Here is an 18990-nt window from a genome sequence, read left to right on the forward strand (position 1 = left end):
CTGAAGAACACAGATGCAGAATTCCTCAACAAAATACTAGCAAAACGAATCCAACAATACTTTTAAAGAAACCATTCATCACGATCAGGTAGGATTCATTCCTGGACTGCAAGGTGGTTCAATATTTGCAAATCAACAATCTTATGTCACATCAATAAGAGAAAGGATAAGAAACATAAGATCATTGCAAGAGATGCAGAAAAAGCTTCCAACAAAGTATAACATCCATTCATGATAACTCTCAAAAAAGCACGTTTAGAAGGAACATACCACAACACAATAATGGCCATATATGAAAACCTCACAGTTAATGTCATAATGGTGAAAACTAAGAGCTTTTCCCTTAAGGTCAGAAACAACACAAGGATGCCCACTCTCACCACTTTTATTCAACATAGTACTGAAAGCCCTAGCCACAGCAATCAGACAACAAAAACAAATGAAAGGCATCTAAATTTGTAAGGAAGCAATCAAACTCTCACTATTTGCAGAATTTATATATATACATATATATATAACATCCTAAAGACTCCACCAAAAAACTACTAGAATTGACAGATAAATTCAATAAGGTTGCATGATACAAAATCAATGTACAGAAATACATTGCATTTCTATACCCTAATAATGATGTAGCAGAAATACAAATTAAGAAAACTGTCCCAATGTACCAAAACTAATAAAATACCTAGAAATGAAGTTAACCAAGGAGGTGAAAGAACTGTATTCTGAAAACTACACAACTTTGATGAAAGAAATTGAAGAGGACACAAACAAATGGAAAGATATTCCATGCTCATGGACTGGGAGAATAAATACTGCTAAAAGCCCATACTACCCAAAGCAATCTACACATTTAAAGCAACACCTATCAAAATACCAACATTTTTCACATAACTAGAACAAACAATCCTAAAATTATATGAGACCACGAAAGACCCCAAACAGCCAAAGCAATCTTGAAAAAGAAAATCAGGGGCGCCTGGGTGGCTCAGTCTGTTGAGCGCCCGACTTCAGCTCAGGTCATGATCTCACAGCTCGTGGGTTTGAGCACCATATTGGGCTCTGTGCTGACAGCTCAGAGCCTGGAGCCTAATTCAGATTCTGTGTCTCCCTCTCTCTCTGCCCCTCGCCTGTTCACGCTCTGTATCTCTCTCTCCCCTCAAAAATAAGTAAAACATTAAAAAAAATTTTTTTAAAGAAAGAAAAAGAGAAACAAATTGTGGGGTATCGCAATCTCAGATTTAAGATATACTTACAAAGCCATAGTAATCAAGAAGAGTATGGTACTGGCACAGAAATAAACACATAGGTCAAGAGAATAGGATAGAAAACCCAGAATTATATTCAAGATTATGTGGTCAATTAATTATCAACAAAATTAATTTATTCAACAGAGGCAAGAATATGTAATATGAAAAAGACAATCTCTTCAAGAAATGGTGCTGAAAAAACTGGATGGAAACATGCAAAAGAATGAAACTGGACCACTTTCTTACACCATAAAAATAAATTCAAAATGGATTAAAAAACTAAAATGTGAGACCTGAAACTATAAAAATCCTAGAAGAGGTGTACCTGGGTGGTTCATCTGGTTAAATGACCGACTTCACTTCAGGTCATAATCTCATGATTCATGGGTTCTAGCCCCATGTAGGACTTTGTGCTAACAGCACAGAGCCTGGAGCCTGCTTTGGACTCTGTGTCTCCTTCTCTCTCTCTGCTCCTCCCCCACTTGTGCTCTGTCTCTCTCTCTCTCAAAAATAAAATAAGGGGCGCCTGGGTTGCTCAGTCAGTTAGGCATCCAACTTCAGCTCAGTTCATGATCTTGCAGCTCATGAGCTCAAGCCCTGTGTCGGGCTCTATGCTGACAGCTCAGAGCCTGGAGCCTGCTTTGAGTTTTGTTTTTCCCTCTCTCTGCCCCTCCCTCGCTCATGCTCGCACTCTCTCTCTTAAAAATAAATACACATTAAGAAATTTTGGGGAGGCGCCTGGGTGACTCAGTCAGTTGAGTGTCCAACTTCAGCTCAGGTCATAGTCTTGCAGTTCGTGGGTTTGAGCCCCACGTCGGGCTCTGTGCTAATAAACAGCTCAGAGCCTGGAGCCTGCTTCAGACTCTGTGTGTGTGTGTGTGTGTGTGTGTGTGTGTGTGTGTGTCTCCCCCTCCCCTGCTCGTGCTCTGCCTCTGTCTCTCAAAAATAAATGTTAAAAAAAATCTTCAAAAAAAATTTTTTATAAAAAAAAATAAAACATTTTTAAAAATTTAAAAAAAACTCTTGAAGACAGCACAGGCCGTAATTTCTCTGACATCTGCCACAGCAACATTTTTCTAGATATGCCTTCTGAGGCAAGGGGGAAAAAAGCAAAAAATAAACTATTAGGACTACATCAAAATAAAAAAAATAAAATGCTTCTGCACAGCAAAGGAAACAATCAACAAAACTACAAAACAACCTACTGAATGGGAGACAGTATTTGCAAATGACATATCTGATAAAGGGTTAGCATCCAAAATATATAAAAAACTTATACAACTCAACACCAAAAAAACCCCACAAATAATCCAATTAAAAAAGGGCAGAAGGCATTAACAGACATTTTTCCAAGGAAGACCTACAGATGGCCAATACACACACAAGAAAAGATGCTCAACATCATTTATCATCAGGGAAATGCAAATCAAAACCACAATGAGATATCTCCTCAAACCTGTCAGAATGACTGAAATCAATAACTCAAGAAATAAAAAGTGTTGGTGAGGATGCGGAGAAAAAGGAATCCTCATGCACTGTTGGTGAGAATGTAAACTGGTGCAGCCACTGTGGAACAGTATGGACATTCCTCAAAAAATTAAAAATAGAATTACCATAAGATCCAGTAATTCTACTACTATTTATCCAAAGAATACAAAAATATTACTTCAGGAAGATATGTTTATTGCAGCATTATTTACAATAGCTAAATTATAGAAGCAACTCAAGTGTCCAATGATAGATGAATGGTTAAAGATGTGGTATGTATAAATACAATGGAATATTACTTGGGCCATAAAAAAGAATTTTTGCCATGTTCAACAACATGGATGGATCAAGCGAGTATAATGCTAAGTAAAATAAGTCAGAGAAAGACAAACACTTTATAATTTCTCTCATATGTAAAATTAAGGAACAAAACCAATCAACAAAGGAAAAAGATAAACACAACACACTCTTTACAGGGAACAAACTGACGGTTACCAGAGGGGAGGTAGGTGGGGGAATGGATGAAATAGGTGAAGGGGATTAAGAGTACATTTATCATGATGAGCATGGAGCAACATATAGAGTTGTTGAGTCACTGTATTGTATGCCTGAAACTAATATGACACTTTATTTTAAGCATAAGCTGGAACTGAAATATAAATAAATCTTTTAAATGAATAAATAAATTTGTTTAACATGTCCCTGGTTAACTGCCAGGTTTACGGATTAAAAAAAAAAAGACAATGCAAGTGACATGTGTATTTATTATACAACTGTTTTTTAAGAACTGCAATAATGATAGAAATTATTTTCACAATTCTATTTGGGGGGGTATCACTAACAGGTTAACCCAAATCCTAATTGTCCTAGTTCTCTATCTCCTCAGAGAAAGATAATTCATCTATTTTTTGGATTTTTCTTTTGTTATAAACAGAAACATCTGTTCATGTGATTAGTAAAAAATTGACAAGTATCAGTAATGAGTTTAATGAAGTAAATTTAAAGTTTTCAGAGAATTTCACTGGACACAAAGTTAATCTACCCAATTTAAAAAGTCATGTGCAGGGGCGTCTGGCTGGCTAAGTTGGAAAAGCATACAACTCTTGATCTTAGGGTTTTGAGTTCAAGCCCTATGTTGGGTGTAGAGATTACATAAAAAATCATATACAATGCAAAGCAGTTAAAACTTTCACACACTATGTAACACCAGTACCAAGCACACATCTCCATTACATGAATATATACCTACCAAACTATTGGCACAGGTCTGATTTTCCTTCCTGAACTACTGTTTACTACTCCAGAACACTGGTAAAGAAATTTTGTCATCTACCCAACAAACCTGGTATATCTGATACAGAATATTAATGATATTTGGCATAACTTCCAATGATGCCATAAAAATAAATGAAGGAAGGCTTTCGAGTAAATCTTTAAAGAATTTTTAAAGGGCCTTTTCCTGAACAGTAACCTTGCATTTGATTGGCTTCAGGGAAAATTAAACAATGTGGTTATTCATGAGGGTAAAATCATAAATTATAAATTTATTTATTTTTTGCATACCTGAAGATTGGCAAAATCCAGTATGTGAAGACAGCACTAAATTTTCGGTCACAGGCTTAATTTTCTGTTCATCACTGCTCCCCTCACCTACAGAATTCTGGTCATCTCCTATATCAGAAGATGATGAACTAATGTCAGCTTGCTTCCTTTTAGTGCTTGTTCTCAGGGAGTTTCTCATTTTCTCCTTGACACTGACTGCCTTCTTTTTAGCTGAAGTTCTCTGTTTCTTCAGCTTTTTATTGTCTTCAGAACTTTCCTCACCATCAGAAGATGATGAGCCACTATGTACTTCCTTGGTATTTCTCTTTGAATTTAAATTTCTTCTTTCCTTCAGTTCTATTCTTTTCAGTCTCTTATCAGAAGAATCACAACCATCTTCTTTCATGGAGTATTTCTCAGTATCAGATGATGAACAATCTCGTCTCTTCGTTGAACTCTTTTCAGGCAGGTTGCACCTTTTCTTCACTCTACTGGATACTCCATTCTTACTCCTTTTATCTTCTGAAGAATCACAACTATCTCTTCTCCCCTGTAATTTCTCAGCCTTATCGGATAATTCATCCTTCTTTTCAGAAGTTTTATCTTTTATTTGTTTTCTTTTCTTTTCCCCATAAGTTGTGTCATTCTTATTTTGTTTTATTCCTTTAGGAAAACGAGAAATTTCTTCTCCCTCAGGTAATTTCTCAGTGCTATCAGATGATGATTCATACTGTTGTTCCATCTTAATTACATTTTTCTTCAAATCTGTAATTTTCTTTTCTTTTACTTCAGTTCCCTTTTTGCTCAGCTTTTTATCATCTTCAGAGGATTCCTCACTTTGCTCTTTCTTTGGGAACTTCTCAGCAATGTCCAGTAATCCAGTCTGTACTCTCTTACCCATTTTGGTTTTCAAATGCTTACTCCTTTCTTTAGTTTCAGCAACCTTTTTGTCTTCTGGAGAATTAAAACTCTCCTCTTTCCCTGAAGGCAACTTAGCACCATCAGAAGAAACACCTGACTGCTGCTTTTTAGACATTCGATCTCTTAAGTCCATGATGGTCTTGTCTTTATCAACTGTGCCTTCTGCTGAAGAGAAATTCTCTCTCTCTTGTTTCCTTTCAGCATCATCAGATGATCCTTCTTGTGCAATCTTCAAACTTTTCTGCCCTTGATTATCCATTCCTTTTTTCCTGTGTGTTTCATCTTCAGAAGAATCATAATCCTCTTTATTTGGAACTCTTTTTTTGGTTGTTTTGGTAGCCCCAATTTTACTCATGCTCTTTATCTCTTTCTCTAATTCTGAGTCATAATTGGAAGATTCAGACTGGTTTTGTCGTTTCTTTTTAGAAATTATAGACCTTTTAGCTGATTTGCCTTTCTTAATATCATAATCTGAGCCAGAAGTAGAACTTTTTCGTTTCCTTTTTCCTTTATCATCTTTCCCTGTTTGAGTCTTTAAATCATATAAAGTCTTCTCATGGTTTGTATGAGTTTCATTAATATCAGTATCTGAAGAAGAACTGTGACTCATCCTGGATACCTCTTTCAGGATTGCTAACATTTCATCAGAATCGGAATTCTGATCCACAATCTCTGACTGCTTAGATTTAGGCAATTTATTAGGTTTAGGATTATCTACAGCACTGTCAGAAGAATTCCGCTTATCCTTTTTTCTCATTGGAATGGATAGTTTTTGTTTCTCCTTAACGGTTTCATTACTTTCTTCATCTGAATTAGATGTTGCAGGATTGGTTTCTGTCTGTCGCCTCAAGGGTGTAGTCTTCACACGTGGGGATCTTCGAAGATCAGATTCTTCTGAAAGTAATGGAACTTCACTTTCAAACAAATGCTCATTATCATTTTTTTCCTCTCCAAGTCCACAGTTCTCTGGCTTGGTGTTCAGACTAGAACTTTTATAGCCATCTTTATCTTGTGGAACTTCCTGACAATCAGCACCTTTAATTGGCGAATTAGAAAGGGAAACAGGGGTGAGTTTAACATATAATTCTTTTGTTACTTTAGCTGTAGTTTTTGACTTAATACCTCCTCTGTTGTCTTTTGAAGTAATACTTAATTTTACAGAAGAATTCTCCAATTCTTGCTCTGTTCCACTGTTGCCATCTCCCTGATTATCTGCTGAACTCTGAACTTCCATAGCTGTCTCAAGATTCTCAAAAATGTCTTCTGGAACTGAGGAAGGAACAGACACAATATCCATATCCAAATCTTCAGAAGTGTTAGTAGGTTCATACTGAGGTTCTTCTTTTTTATCAGATTTCTTATGTTCACCACTGGCACTTTTATTTGCTCTTTGTTCCTGTACTACAATACTCTGATCCATGTGCTCACTATCTACCTGCTTTCTTGACAGTTTAGCTTCTGATTTTGAAAAATCTTTCCTTTCCAAAGCACAGGGTTTTTCTCCCTTTCGTAATTTTGTTTCAGATTTAGCATCTATGACTTTATGCTCTTTGGTATTTTTCTCCTTGTTTACAGCATCCAAAGCTTGAATCTCTGAATTCAAATCTTCTTCTAATGCAAGATGAGCTTTCTTGATATCAGCCAACACAGATTTAAAAGCCTTAAGCTGACGTAACTTTGTAGCAGAACTGATTTCTGAATTATCTGCTGCCTGCTTCAAAAACTTAACATAACTGGAGTTCATGTTAGCTGTGGTCTCAATCAGTTTTTTTGCCTTCTTAATCATCTCTTTAGGCACAATTAGTGCTGAATAAGAGTAGGTTACAGAACCAGAACATGAATCATCTAATTTCTTTTCTTCTCCATTACAATTTGAATTATTTTTCTTTGGAGAAAACCTGGATGTATGGTCATATACTTTATTACTCTTTTCATTGTCAACTTTTATCTTCTTTTTATTTTGTTGCAACAATTGTTCTAAATTTTCAAATACGCTGTTACATGCAGTAACCAAGTCCAACAAAGGTTCTGGGTGACAAATGTAGCAATACCACTGGTTGTTTTCATCCATTATTGTAGAGAGCTCCTTTCGACCAAGGTTGCGCAAAATGCATTTCTTACAGAAAGCATTATGGCAAAAGTCGCAACAAATCAAGTTTCCACCTTCTGCACACCACCTGAAATTATTAAAAGATTAAAATGTTATTCCCAGGGGCACCTGGTGGCTCAGTCAGTTAAGCCTCTGACTCTTGATTTCACCTCAGGTCATGATTCTGGGGTCATGGGATCAAGCCCTGCATTGGGCTCTGTGCTGAGCATGGAGCCTCCTTAAGGTTCTGTCTCTTTCTCCCTCTGCCCCTCTCCCCAGCTCATGCTCGTGCACGCTCTCTCTCTCTCTCTCTCTCTCTCAAAATAAAAAAATAAAAAATAAGTATTATTCTCAAATTACTCTCACTTTAAATTTTTTCATTATTAAAGCAACTTAGGGGTGCCTGGGTGGTTTAGCGGTTACACGTCCAACTTCAGCTCACGTCATGATCTCACAGCTTGTGGGTTCGAGCCCAGCATTGGGCTCTGTGTGGACAGCTCAGAGCCTGGAGCCTGCCTCATATTCTGTGTCTCCCTCTTTCCCTGCCCCTCTCCTGCTCACACTCACTCTCTCTCTCTCTCTCTCTCTCAAAAATAAATAAACATTAAAAAAATTTAAAACAACTTAAAATTTCGTGCCAGGAATGTTAATAGTAAAGTTATTTGGATCATCTGCCTATTCTTTATTGGAAACTTAAAAGAGACATAAACTGAAGGTTTTGTGGAAAAAAATAACCTTCCATTAGATACAATGATGATACTATAAAAAATGGATCTAATAACATACTATGTAAGAATTTCCCCCCAAAAAGTAGACAGTACTGAATTTTAGCTCATCATGATTTATTACCTACCTACATTGTTCATCCATTCCATCAGAGTCACGGCTAATATCATCACTCATGTAATATTTAAAGCAATTCTATTAAAAGAAAAGGGGAAGGGGAAATTTTAAATTCAAAATGAGTAACATTCATAATGGACAAAAACTTTATTTTTAAGTCACTAAAAAAAAGTAAAGGGAGTGTGTGTGTGTGTGTGTGTGTGTGTGTGTTTTAGAGAATCAAAGCAAAAACATGGCACTGCCCAATGCTAGGGTAGTATTCTAATATTTCCAGACATAGAAATATCTCAAGAAAATTAATTCCTTGAAATAGATTTCCATATCATCAAGTACCACTATTCCTTATATAAAATTTATAGAAGATTTTGGTAAAGCAAATTTCTGATCTCATACAACTAGCTACTAAACCTCTACATAAAAACGTATTAGATGTTGCTGCTACTTAATGAATTTAATAGTCTTTATATATCAACAGCTACTATGTATACAGCTAAGCAACATTATCCTACATTAAGCTACATTCCCTTTAAATCTCAAGCCCTTATTATGGAAGACAGGAGGTATTACGCCCAATTTGAGAGAAAAGGCTAAGATTCATTACCATTATTATGTAAATAAATTTTCTAAAGTCATACAACTAGTTAAGAGCCAATGCTGGTATTCAAGTCCAAGTCCCACGGACTTTAAATTCCTTTTCACTAAGACTGGAAAAAGGTTAGGTTCCATGCCCAGTGTTGAAAAGTACTAATTACTGAATTGGGCTAGGCTCAACAGACTGGTCCTTGGAAAAACATCAATTATATATATAAGAGAAAGGAAATGCACATTACAAATCCAGGAATATAAAATTCAGCTACCACATTTGAAAACTAGAAGCTAAAACACATCCTATAAATAGGCTCCTGGCTAAACTGAATTCAAAGAATGGAGTAACACAAATTGCTAAAGAAGAAAGTAAATTTAGTCCATTTAAGTAGGTGTATATCAACAATTCAAATAATGAATGATCCAGAATTGGAATTCTGAGGAAAATCTGGTCTGCCCCTGCATTTCGAGGAGGCATTTTGTTGAGACACTAACACAGAATTAATCTTAGCGATAATGAGTTAGGGAAACCATAACCTTAATATTATAGATACTTAAAATTAACTCCAAGGTATTACTAATAAAAGAATATACACAGAATGTTAAAACTGTCTTCAACACATATGAAGCATTTTTAATTCTATTATCTCCAACTTGTGACAAAACCTTGCCCCATGTGGAAAGCTTAGATTTGGTTAACCAGAATTCATAGGTTATAAAACACATGTGTACACACATAAACTCTTCAGATTTGCCAACACACCATGCTCCCCTTCACCTATCAGTCTTTGAATACCATGTTGCCTCTGCTGAAAATATGCTGAACCAATCCCACTGCACCAGGCTAATTTGTATTTATATTCCAGATATCAGCTTATATCATTCTCCATTATAAAGTCCCCCTACCCAACTCCAAATTACACAGGCTTCTGGTGTGTTCCCATAGTATTCCCCCTATCGTGTCACTTATTAGGCTTTTTGTAAGGTCTGTCTTCCCCACTACAGTTTAAGTCCTCCAAAGACAGAGACCATTTCCATCTTCTTCATCAATGTGAACCAAAAGTCTAACATATGTAAGCATTCAAATATTTGTGGAATGAATTATAAACAGATGATTACATACCTTACAAATAAGTACTTGCAGTGAAGGATGTCTATAAATGGAATCTTTTTGAAAATGATTGACCTGCTGTCCACAAGCTGTGCAGCTCACAATCCCATGAAGCCCATCTTCTAGGAGAAAGGAGTGACCATTATTCACACATACACACACACATAAAAAAAGATATTTACTTTAGTCAGCATTGTGCTACTTTTACATTGGAAATTAAATACTTCAGAATCCTTAGAAAAGTGACATTTTGGCCACAAAAGGCTAATAATTTTATGGACTTACTAAAACATGACAACCTTAGCAAATTCTAGAACTAGAAATACTTATCTGTTTCCTTTAGATCCAAATCTTATTTCCCACAACAACTTGATAAAAACTCCATAAGAGAAGTTCTAAAAATAGGGATCAAGAGCTCTTTTTCATTTTGCTATTGCTTTGCAAATAAATTAATTATCAGTTCTTAATGAACAGGGAAGCAAGTGATATACATGTCTTTTGTAACCTTATACTTAAGTTAGATATGCCATTAATTTTTTATCCTTAAAATAAAAATATCTGCACAGACTCTTCCAGTATAGTGTGTGAAAACCTGATGATTTTAAATTACCAATTTCTTTCCTCAGATTACTTCAATACCATCCCCATCTCCCTCAGATTATTTCACTATAATTCCCATTAACCTGCCTTCTATGTCAATTTCACCATCCATTCCATATCAGCACGGTCTATTTCCAAATAAGGACAAATAAGACTTGCACATATATCTATCTTGGCAGCAAACCCTGAGAAAGACAGTGTTTGCAGGAAAACAGACTGAAGATAACCTAACATGACAAAGAGGAAACGTCTTCTGCCTTACTCTTGTCCCTAGTTCTGCCTTGAGCAGTGTTTCACAATCTAAGCTGAACATCAGAATCCTCTCTGAAGAAACTTTTTAAAAGCAGAGACAGCCATTACACCCCTAAACTTCTGAGAATCTCCTGCCCTTTTTTTTTTTTTTTTTTTTAGTTTTATAGATGGTTCTGATGGGCAGCCAAGACCTTGATACAAGTAAGATGGCAGATTAGGATTCTAAACAGGCCAATAAAAACGCCTGCATTCACAAATAAAAAGATGATCAGAAGAATAATAAACTATATCTATATCTAAATAAAAGACAAAACAACACATATATTTCTCACCTTTTAATATTCTATTTTGGTTTTTTTCTTGCTCTTTATGTGCAAGACACCATGGACCCAAACATTATCACAAATATTCTTATTTGCAGAAGTTAAAAAAGTTTAACCAAGTTTTAAGGGCACCATCATACTTTTCCAGACAATATAGAAAATTTGAAGACTCACTATGTAAGTTGCTAATATTTTATTTTAAATCAAACTGTCCTACATCAGTGTTTGATCTTGAGGATTCATTCTGTATTTGTTTTAGTAGAAACAAATACACAGTGTACTTCATTTCAAATAATGATTGAATTCAGATATACTAACAAAAGCTAGAATATGAATATTCATCCAATGTTAACATAATAAATATTAAACATCTTCTATGTGCTTTTTGCACGTATATCACTCAATAATCAAAACTCGGTGATCCTTTGGAGAATTTCTCCCACATGTGCACAAAGAATCATATACACAATATTCATTGCAGCACTATTTAGGAAATTAGAAAACTTTGAAAATGAAAAATTCCATTTGGGATGTGGATAATGGTTTACTCATATAACAAAATTTTATACAGCGGTGGAAAATTAAAAAATAGATGTATGTTTTACTGATATGGCACACTTCAAAAACAATGCTGAATGTGAAATGGTACAAAAGAATATAGAGGACACTATTTTGTATATTTTTAAATAAAAAATAAATGCTTTGTGAATAAACATCTATAGGAAAAATATAAAAACGTGCATGAAAATAATACACACGCATATGAATAGAAACTTCAGAATAATCATTATTAGAGGGGTGGGAGGAGGAGGAAATAAAGGAGTAGGACTGAACCAGTATTTCATTTAAGGGAGATGTGAACCAAATACTGAATAATGGTGAAAGGTTACTTTTTGTACTTGTTTCTATATGCATATATTTTAAACTTTTATTTTTAGTTGTGAAATATCTTAATGGTTATAACATAGTGTAGAAATGGAAAAGAGGCATTTTCATTTCTAGGCTCAATACATTTTAATAGATTTAAATAAAACAAAAGTCTATAAAACATTAATTAAAAAACTGAAGATGACACAAAGAAATGGAAAAACATTCCATGCTAATGGATTGGAAGAACAAATATTGTTAAAATGTCTATACTACTCAAAGCAATCTACAGATTTCGTGCAATCTCTATCAAAATACCACCAGCATTTTCACACACTAGAACAAAGAATTCAAAAATTTGTATGGAACCACAAAAGACCCTGAATAGCCAAAGCAATCTTGAAAAAGAAAAGCAAAGCTGAAGGTATCACAATTCCACACTTAAGTCATATTACAAAGTTGTAGTAATCAAAAGAGCATGGTACTAGCACAAAAATGGACACATACATCAATAGAACAGAACAGAAAACCCAGAAATCCGTAATTATATGGTCAATTAATCTTTGACAAAGCAAGAAAGAATATCCAGTGGAAAAAAGTCTCTTCAACAAATGGTGCTGGGAAAACTGGATATCTATATGCAAAGAATTAAACTGGACCACTTTCTTTCACCACACACAAAACAAACTAGTTGGCTCAGCCATTGGAGTATGCAACTCTTCATGTCAGGGTTATGAGTTTCAGCCCTTTGTTGGATACAGAGCTTACTTAAAAATAAAATCTTTAACAAAAAAAAAAAAAATCCTAGAAGAGAGCACAGGTACTAATGTCTCTTGACATGAGCTGTCACAACATTTTTCGAGATATGTCTCCTGAGGCAAGGGAAATAAAAGCAAAAACAAACAAACAAACAAAACTATTGGGACTACATCAAAATAAAAAGCTTCTGCACAGCAAAGGAAACAATCAACAAAACTAAAAGACAACCTACAGAATGGGAGAAGATATTTGCAAATGACATATCCAATAAAGGGTTATTATCTAAAATATATAAAGAACTTCTAAAACTCAACACTCAAAAAACAAATAATCTACTTAAAAAATGGGCATAGGTCATGAACAGACATTTTTCCAAAGAAGATGTTCAACAGACACATGATCCAGATGTTCAACAGACACATGAAAAGACATTCAACATCACTCAGGGAAATGCAAATCATAATAAATACAATGAGCTATCATCTCACATCTGTCAGAATGGTTAAAATCAAAAACACAAGAAAAAAAGTGTTGACAAGGATGCAGAGAAAAAGGAACCCTCTTGCACTGTTGGTGGGAATGCAAACTGGTGCACCCACTGTGGAAAACAGTATGGAAATTCATCAAAAGTTAAAAATAGAACTACCCTACGATCTAGTAATCACACTATTGGGTATTTACCCCCAAAATACAAAAAAAAAAACACCCACTAATTCAAAGAGACACATGTACCCCTGTTTATAGAAGCATAATTTAAAATAGCCAAATTATGTAAGCAGCCCAAGTTTCCACTGATAGATGAATGGATAAAGAAGATATGGTATATATACATAATGGAATATTACTCAGCCATAAAAAAGAATGAAATCTTGCCATTTGCAATGACATGGATAGAGCTAGAAAGTATGATGCGAGACAAAGTAAGTCAGAGAAAAACAAATACCATATGATTTCACCCATATGAAGAATATAAGAGGAAAAAAATGAGCAAAAGAGAGAGAGAAACCAAGAAACAGACTCTTAGCTATAGAGAACAAACTAATGGTTACCAGAGGGGAGGTAGGTGCTAGGATTCATAAAATAGGTGATAGGGATTAAGGAGTATACTGGTCATGATAAGCACTGGGTGATGTATGAAACTGTTGAAACACTATATTGTATACCCGAAACTAAAATAACACTGTATATTAACTATACTGGAATGTGAAATAAAATAAAAAGAAATAAAAAGAAAAGAACAAAATTATTGTGCCAGATAGAAAAATCAGATGTAAAATAAACTTTCTAACAAAATGGGGGAAAGGATGTCAAAATAGGCTATGGTATTTTTTTTAAGTGTCTCCTGAAATGGTCCATATAGCTATATCTTTAGGTTTAATTTTGTTTCCAACCAATGTAAGATTACTTTATAAACAGTTTACTTTCTCGATCATTTCCTAAATTAGACTTCAATTATAGAATTAACTTTCCTAGGAAGTTTGAATATTAACTAGCAATTCAGTACCTAAGATCACTAGTTTATTCATACACGTGTATACTAGTAAACACAGTTAAATTTCCCGTGTGATTTCTGACAGCCTAAAGATGTAGCAAATCATTAAGACAAAAATTAACATGAGAGCTTTAGGTGCTACTATATGGCTATAAACATACATATTTCATTAACATGATATAAACATTACTACACAGAACACTCAATAAAATGTTCCAGAAACATACCAGCTCAGACCAAACACCAGCAGCACTGTGAAGTGGCATTAAGTACACCCTCCCCAACAACTATGGTTCTTTTTTCATTCTCCTTTTGGTCCTTACACACATTCTAGACACTGACTGCTCCAGAGTCCTTCCCAAAAGACACCACTTAGATATTAATTTTGACACAATGCAGTACACTTAGTTATCTGTCCTCTAGACTCTTGCTACTGATCCCTACATCAATCACCTTCTACTTGCTGATTCTTGTTTTAAGAAAACTATTTAGGGGCGCCTGGGTGGCTCAGTCGGTTAAGCATCCAACTTCGCTCGGGTCATGATCTCACGGTTCATGGGTTCGAGCCCCGCGTCGGGCTCTGTGCTGAGAGCTCAGAGCCTGGAGCCTGCTTTGAATTCTGTGTCTCCCTCTCTCTCTGCCCCTCCCCTGCTCGTGCTCTCTCTCTCTCTCAAAAAATAAACATTAAAAAAATTAAAAAAAAAAAAAAAACTATTTAGCTTTGGTGAGCTCTGTTGCTGCAATGACAGTTTCCCTACTATGAACTACATTCTCAATAAATCTTCCACATGCTTGAAAGGAGCAGAACACCCCCTTGTGGACAGAAGACTAAACAACATTCCCTTGATTTTCTCCAACAACCTAATGAATTATTTAATCTGACAAAATATATAACAAATACAGATATATTTTACTAATTCCATCAAGATAATCATGTAGCACTGAAATAATAATCTACACAAAATTTCACCAATATAACTACTATTCTATAATTTCACAAGTGAAATAATAAATATTAAACAGACATGCTTCCATTATACTTCTACTTAGAAATTTAGTGTCATGTTCTATTTTTTAGAGATTCATTCCTGTTATAGGCATAGATTCTGGCTCTGTAAATCTGCCCAAAAATACGGCACTATTTAAAAATCATGCAGAAACGAATGGGAAACATACTCCACTGACATAAATTTCTAAACGAATCCTCCTTATGCTAACTTTCTACAGATGATTAGCCAACATGGTGCATGTACAAGTGTGGGGGTAGACAGACAAAAGAAGAGATGGCTCAGACAGGTGGAGGGAAGGTTATAGCTCTAGCTCCCTTCTCCTTCCTACTCATCTCTACATTATCCTTACATCAATTGATCTCCAACTTTAATGTAGGAAAGAACAAAACGGGGCTCATTCTTGACATCAGCCCCAAAAATTCTAATGTGTTAGGAGTGGAGTCAAGGGATTTGCATTTTTAATAAGCACCCCAAACAACACTAATGCACAGGTAACTCTGTAAAACAATGTATTAGATATACATAAAGTTACCCGAAGGCCACAGGCAAGGTATTATCCAAATCTGAAATTCTTTCAGGGTGAGAGGGAACACATGGTATTTTGGCATATAGGCATTATAGAACTAACATGTATAAGGAGGAAATGCTAAGCTTCTTGAGATAACTTTATAGCCACTGAAGGCAAAGGTATTTTGATAAATGGTGTTTAACCTTTTCTGCTTCAGAGCTCAGAGAGAAACAGAAGTTATTTTTAAGTAGTGCTTTTAATAAACAATGGGCAGAAAAGTGGAGGTATTTTTAATGAGCACATCAGATTTTCCAATATGGTCATAAACAGCAATTTAAATTCATGTTTTCATTTTCACTTGTATTTACCTCCGCGTTTTTTGAGATTTTCAGTTTTCATTTTACTTCTGCTTCTAAATTCAGGCCCTTTAAAATCATCTTTGTCTTCATTCAGCACTGGCTCTGGTTGTACAATCACTGTACCTAGAATGATTTCATTTAAAAAACCATTACACATATTAAATGTGCAAGTGAAGTGCAAGACTTCAGTTCAGATAAAGCCAACATTGCTGGTACATAATTTTGTCTCTTTCAAGCTTTCAATACTTGTATAAGGACCTCTCAAGAGTAAATAAAACAGGGAAATATAAAAGGGCCAGGTGTCAGCAATCAGATTACTTATTGGAATATAATTAATAGAGTGGGGGTATTATGAACTGATTATAACAGAAATGTGTGAATAAAGTAGAAAGCTTCAGCCCAGTTCTGAATTTTTACACTGCCTATCACAAAACACTGCGTTTGAGTATGAACACCCATGCTAAGTTCCAAAAGAGTTTATACAATAGAAGGACCAGAAGGAAAATTTTAAAACGACATCCTATTCTTCTCATAATACAAATCACAAACTCAGAAAAAGATTTTTAAGGGTTTTTTTTTATATCGCTTTGGGGGAGGATAGTGGGAGGCAATGCAAGAAGTTAATTCTGCTATTACTGCTATACCTATTCTGAGGCATTTCCCAACAAGTATGTCAAAGTTTCAGTACCCTGAAAAGTCCTTAAAGAGTCTTAAACAGAAGACTGCCTTAAGATACTTAAGTTCAAGTGCTCTAACAATAAGCTGTAGAATGAGATCAATTGTTGATTTCTATGGAATAATTTAGAAAGAATGTACTCTCTTAGATACAAAACACATAAACTGAGAAGACAGGTTGTTAATTTAAGTTTTCATTATAATCTCTCAAGAGCAAATAAAGCAGGAGCATAGTAAAAAGGGTCCAGGTCTCACGTTTACCTACATTGCTGGGCTTAGTAATTGGGCATTATTGGCAATAATTAAGAAAGTAAAACCTGGTAGCTGTCAGGGGTGGTCTCCCTGAAATACGGGCCTATATTATTCAGCAAGCAAGTAGATTTTGGCAAGGTAGAGCCTCTAGTTATATGTATTTCTGAGTCTCCATAAAAAAAGGTGGAGGCAAGCAGGCATAGAGGACTGAGTTTTACAAACTAGTGAATTTAAATAATCTACACACAAAAAAAAAACTTTATTTACAATAACCATTTCACATATATACTCTCAGAGAAGCCATGGCATTTGAAAAGCTAAAGATTTATAATTAACAAAAAATAGAATTATTTCTGAAGATTCTTCTCTAAATGGAAGCAAAGCAATAGAGTAGAAAGAATACTCCCTAGCTTTGGATTCAGGCAGACCTGGGTTCAAATCTTCGTTTCTCAATTTAAAGCTGAAAAAGTACCTTGAGCTCTGAATTTGTTCCTTAATCTCTACAAGTAGAAACAACTACCTTACAGTATTGGTCTGCAGATTAAATGAGTTAGTTCTATAAGAGTCTGGTACCTATATATACTCAATACACTATAAAAATAATTATCATCACCCAAATTCTACCTTATGAAACAGGTCTATTTTTGGTTTGGTGGAAGAGAATTATGCTTAATTTCAGGTTAGAAACATCCCATACTTTCTTCCACAGTATCATTTAAAGAAAGATTTGAATTCCTATTTCTTAGCTCACCCAGTGGCCATCGTAAGGACTCCCAGTGACAACCACTGGGAATGTAACGATCCAAGGTGAGTCACTGCCTATGGGACTCACACTCCCATATTAGCTATTTCTGCCCTAAGCCACCAACCATTGCGTAAAATTGTCATAAATTATATGCAAAGCCAAGTAAATGGTAGGCCCACCAATTTTCCTTCTATCTCTCTTCTTCCTTTCATTCATTCCTTTTCCTTATTTCACTTCTCATCTACTATAACTCCTAATTTGTCCTGGTCAAGCAATTTCTTATGCTCCTTCCCACAATTTTTTTAAGCTTTCATAATCAAAATCTGGGTCACAAAAATATAAATGTAGACAGAGAACAAAGTTTAGTAAACACTACTATAAATGATCTGTGAGGATAAATTTGAAAAATCTGCTAAGAGCCTTAAACATATTAATAAAGAAAAAATATTGAAACTTTTGACTCTGAAACACCATGAAATTACCAAGACCTTTATCATTACTCTTATCATATAATCATACTGCTCTCAGACTTGGGCTATGAAACTTCCAAGATTTTCATTTGGCTTTTTCTTACCTCAATCTAAAGAATGAGGTTTTTAAGATCAGAACTGCAACAGTTGAAAGTATGTGACAAGACTTTTTAAAGAGATAAAAGTTAAAAAAAAATACATCTAAATCTATCTTTGATAATTAACTTCAGCTTTTAGTCTTAGAGAATTTAAGAATGCAGTAAGATTAAACCAGACTTTAAATGTCTTTTTAAAGTTTTCAGAATATTATGTTTTCCTATATAGCAAGCATATTTAAATTTGAACCAAAACTTAGTTTAAACTTTTAAACTAACTTCCACATTCAAATATTATTTGGAAACTAAAATCCCTTTTCTAAAACCCAATGGAAAGAGGAAATAAGTTTTATTCTTTTTCAGAGCTGACTGCAGTCTAAGTTTTTAACCTCAATAACATACATTATCATTACCATTCTAATACATCTCCAGACCACCACTATTAAGATGCTAGTTTTGTTCCCTTACACACAGCTAAACAATAATCAAGTTCTTAATTTTATAATAACGACATTTAAAAACACATTTCAACTTTAACTTCATATGAAAAATTAATACACATTACCTTTTGGCAAGCTTTGCATAGTAATATCATTTTCTGAATTTTCATTAGAAGCATCTTCATTTACAGTTTCATCCAAAGGTTTTTCATCATCAGATTCAACATACTTTGTCACAATTGAAGGTTTCCTATGAAAGAATTAAGTCCACAGAATTATGGGCATTTCTTACAATTGGAAAACTACCCAAA

At 34.7% G+C, this 18990-nt stretch overlaps 1 protein-coding gene across 3 annotated transcripts in view; it reads right to left on the reverse strand.

The window, feature by feature from the left end:
* The window catches only part of ATRX (ATRX chromatin remodeler), a 311883-nt gene that overhangs the window by 220423 nt on the left and 72470 nt on the right, over positions 1–18990 (reverse strand). For 2 of the 3 annotated variants that reach the window (XM_042974749.1, XM_042974748.1), the window contains 5 exons: positions 18805–18929; positions 16012–16125; positions 9845–9954; positions 8147–8214; positions 4305–7381 (listed from right to left, as the gene is read on the reverse strand). In XM_042974749.1, the coding sequence (XP_042830683.1) occupies positions 4305–7381; positions 8147–8214; positions 9845–9954; positions 16012–16125; positions 18805–18929 (3494 nt within the window). The remainder of the gene's footprint in view (positions 1–4304; positions 7382–8146; positions 8215–9844; positions 9955–16011; positions 16126–18804; positions 18930–18990) is intronic. The other variant, XM_042974750.1, reaches the window with a different exon arrangement.

This window comes from Panthera tigris, chromosome X (genome assembly GCF_018350195.1).
Source record: "Panthera tigris isolate Pti1 chromosome X, P.tigris_Pti1_mat1.1, whole genome shotgun sequence".
Lineage (NCBI taxonomy): Eukaryota > Metazoa > Chordata > Mammalia > Carnivora > Felidae > Panthera > Panthera tigris.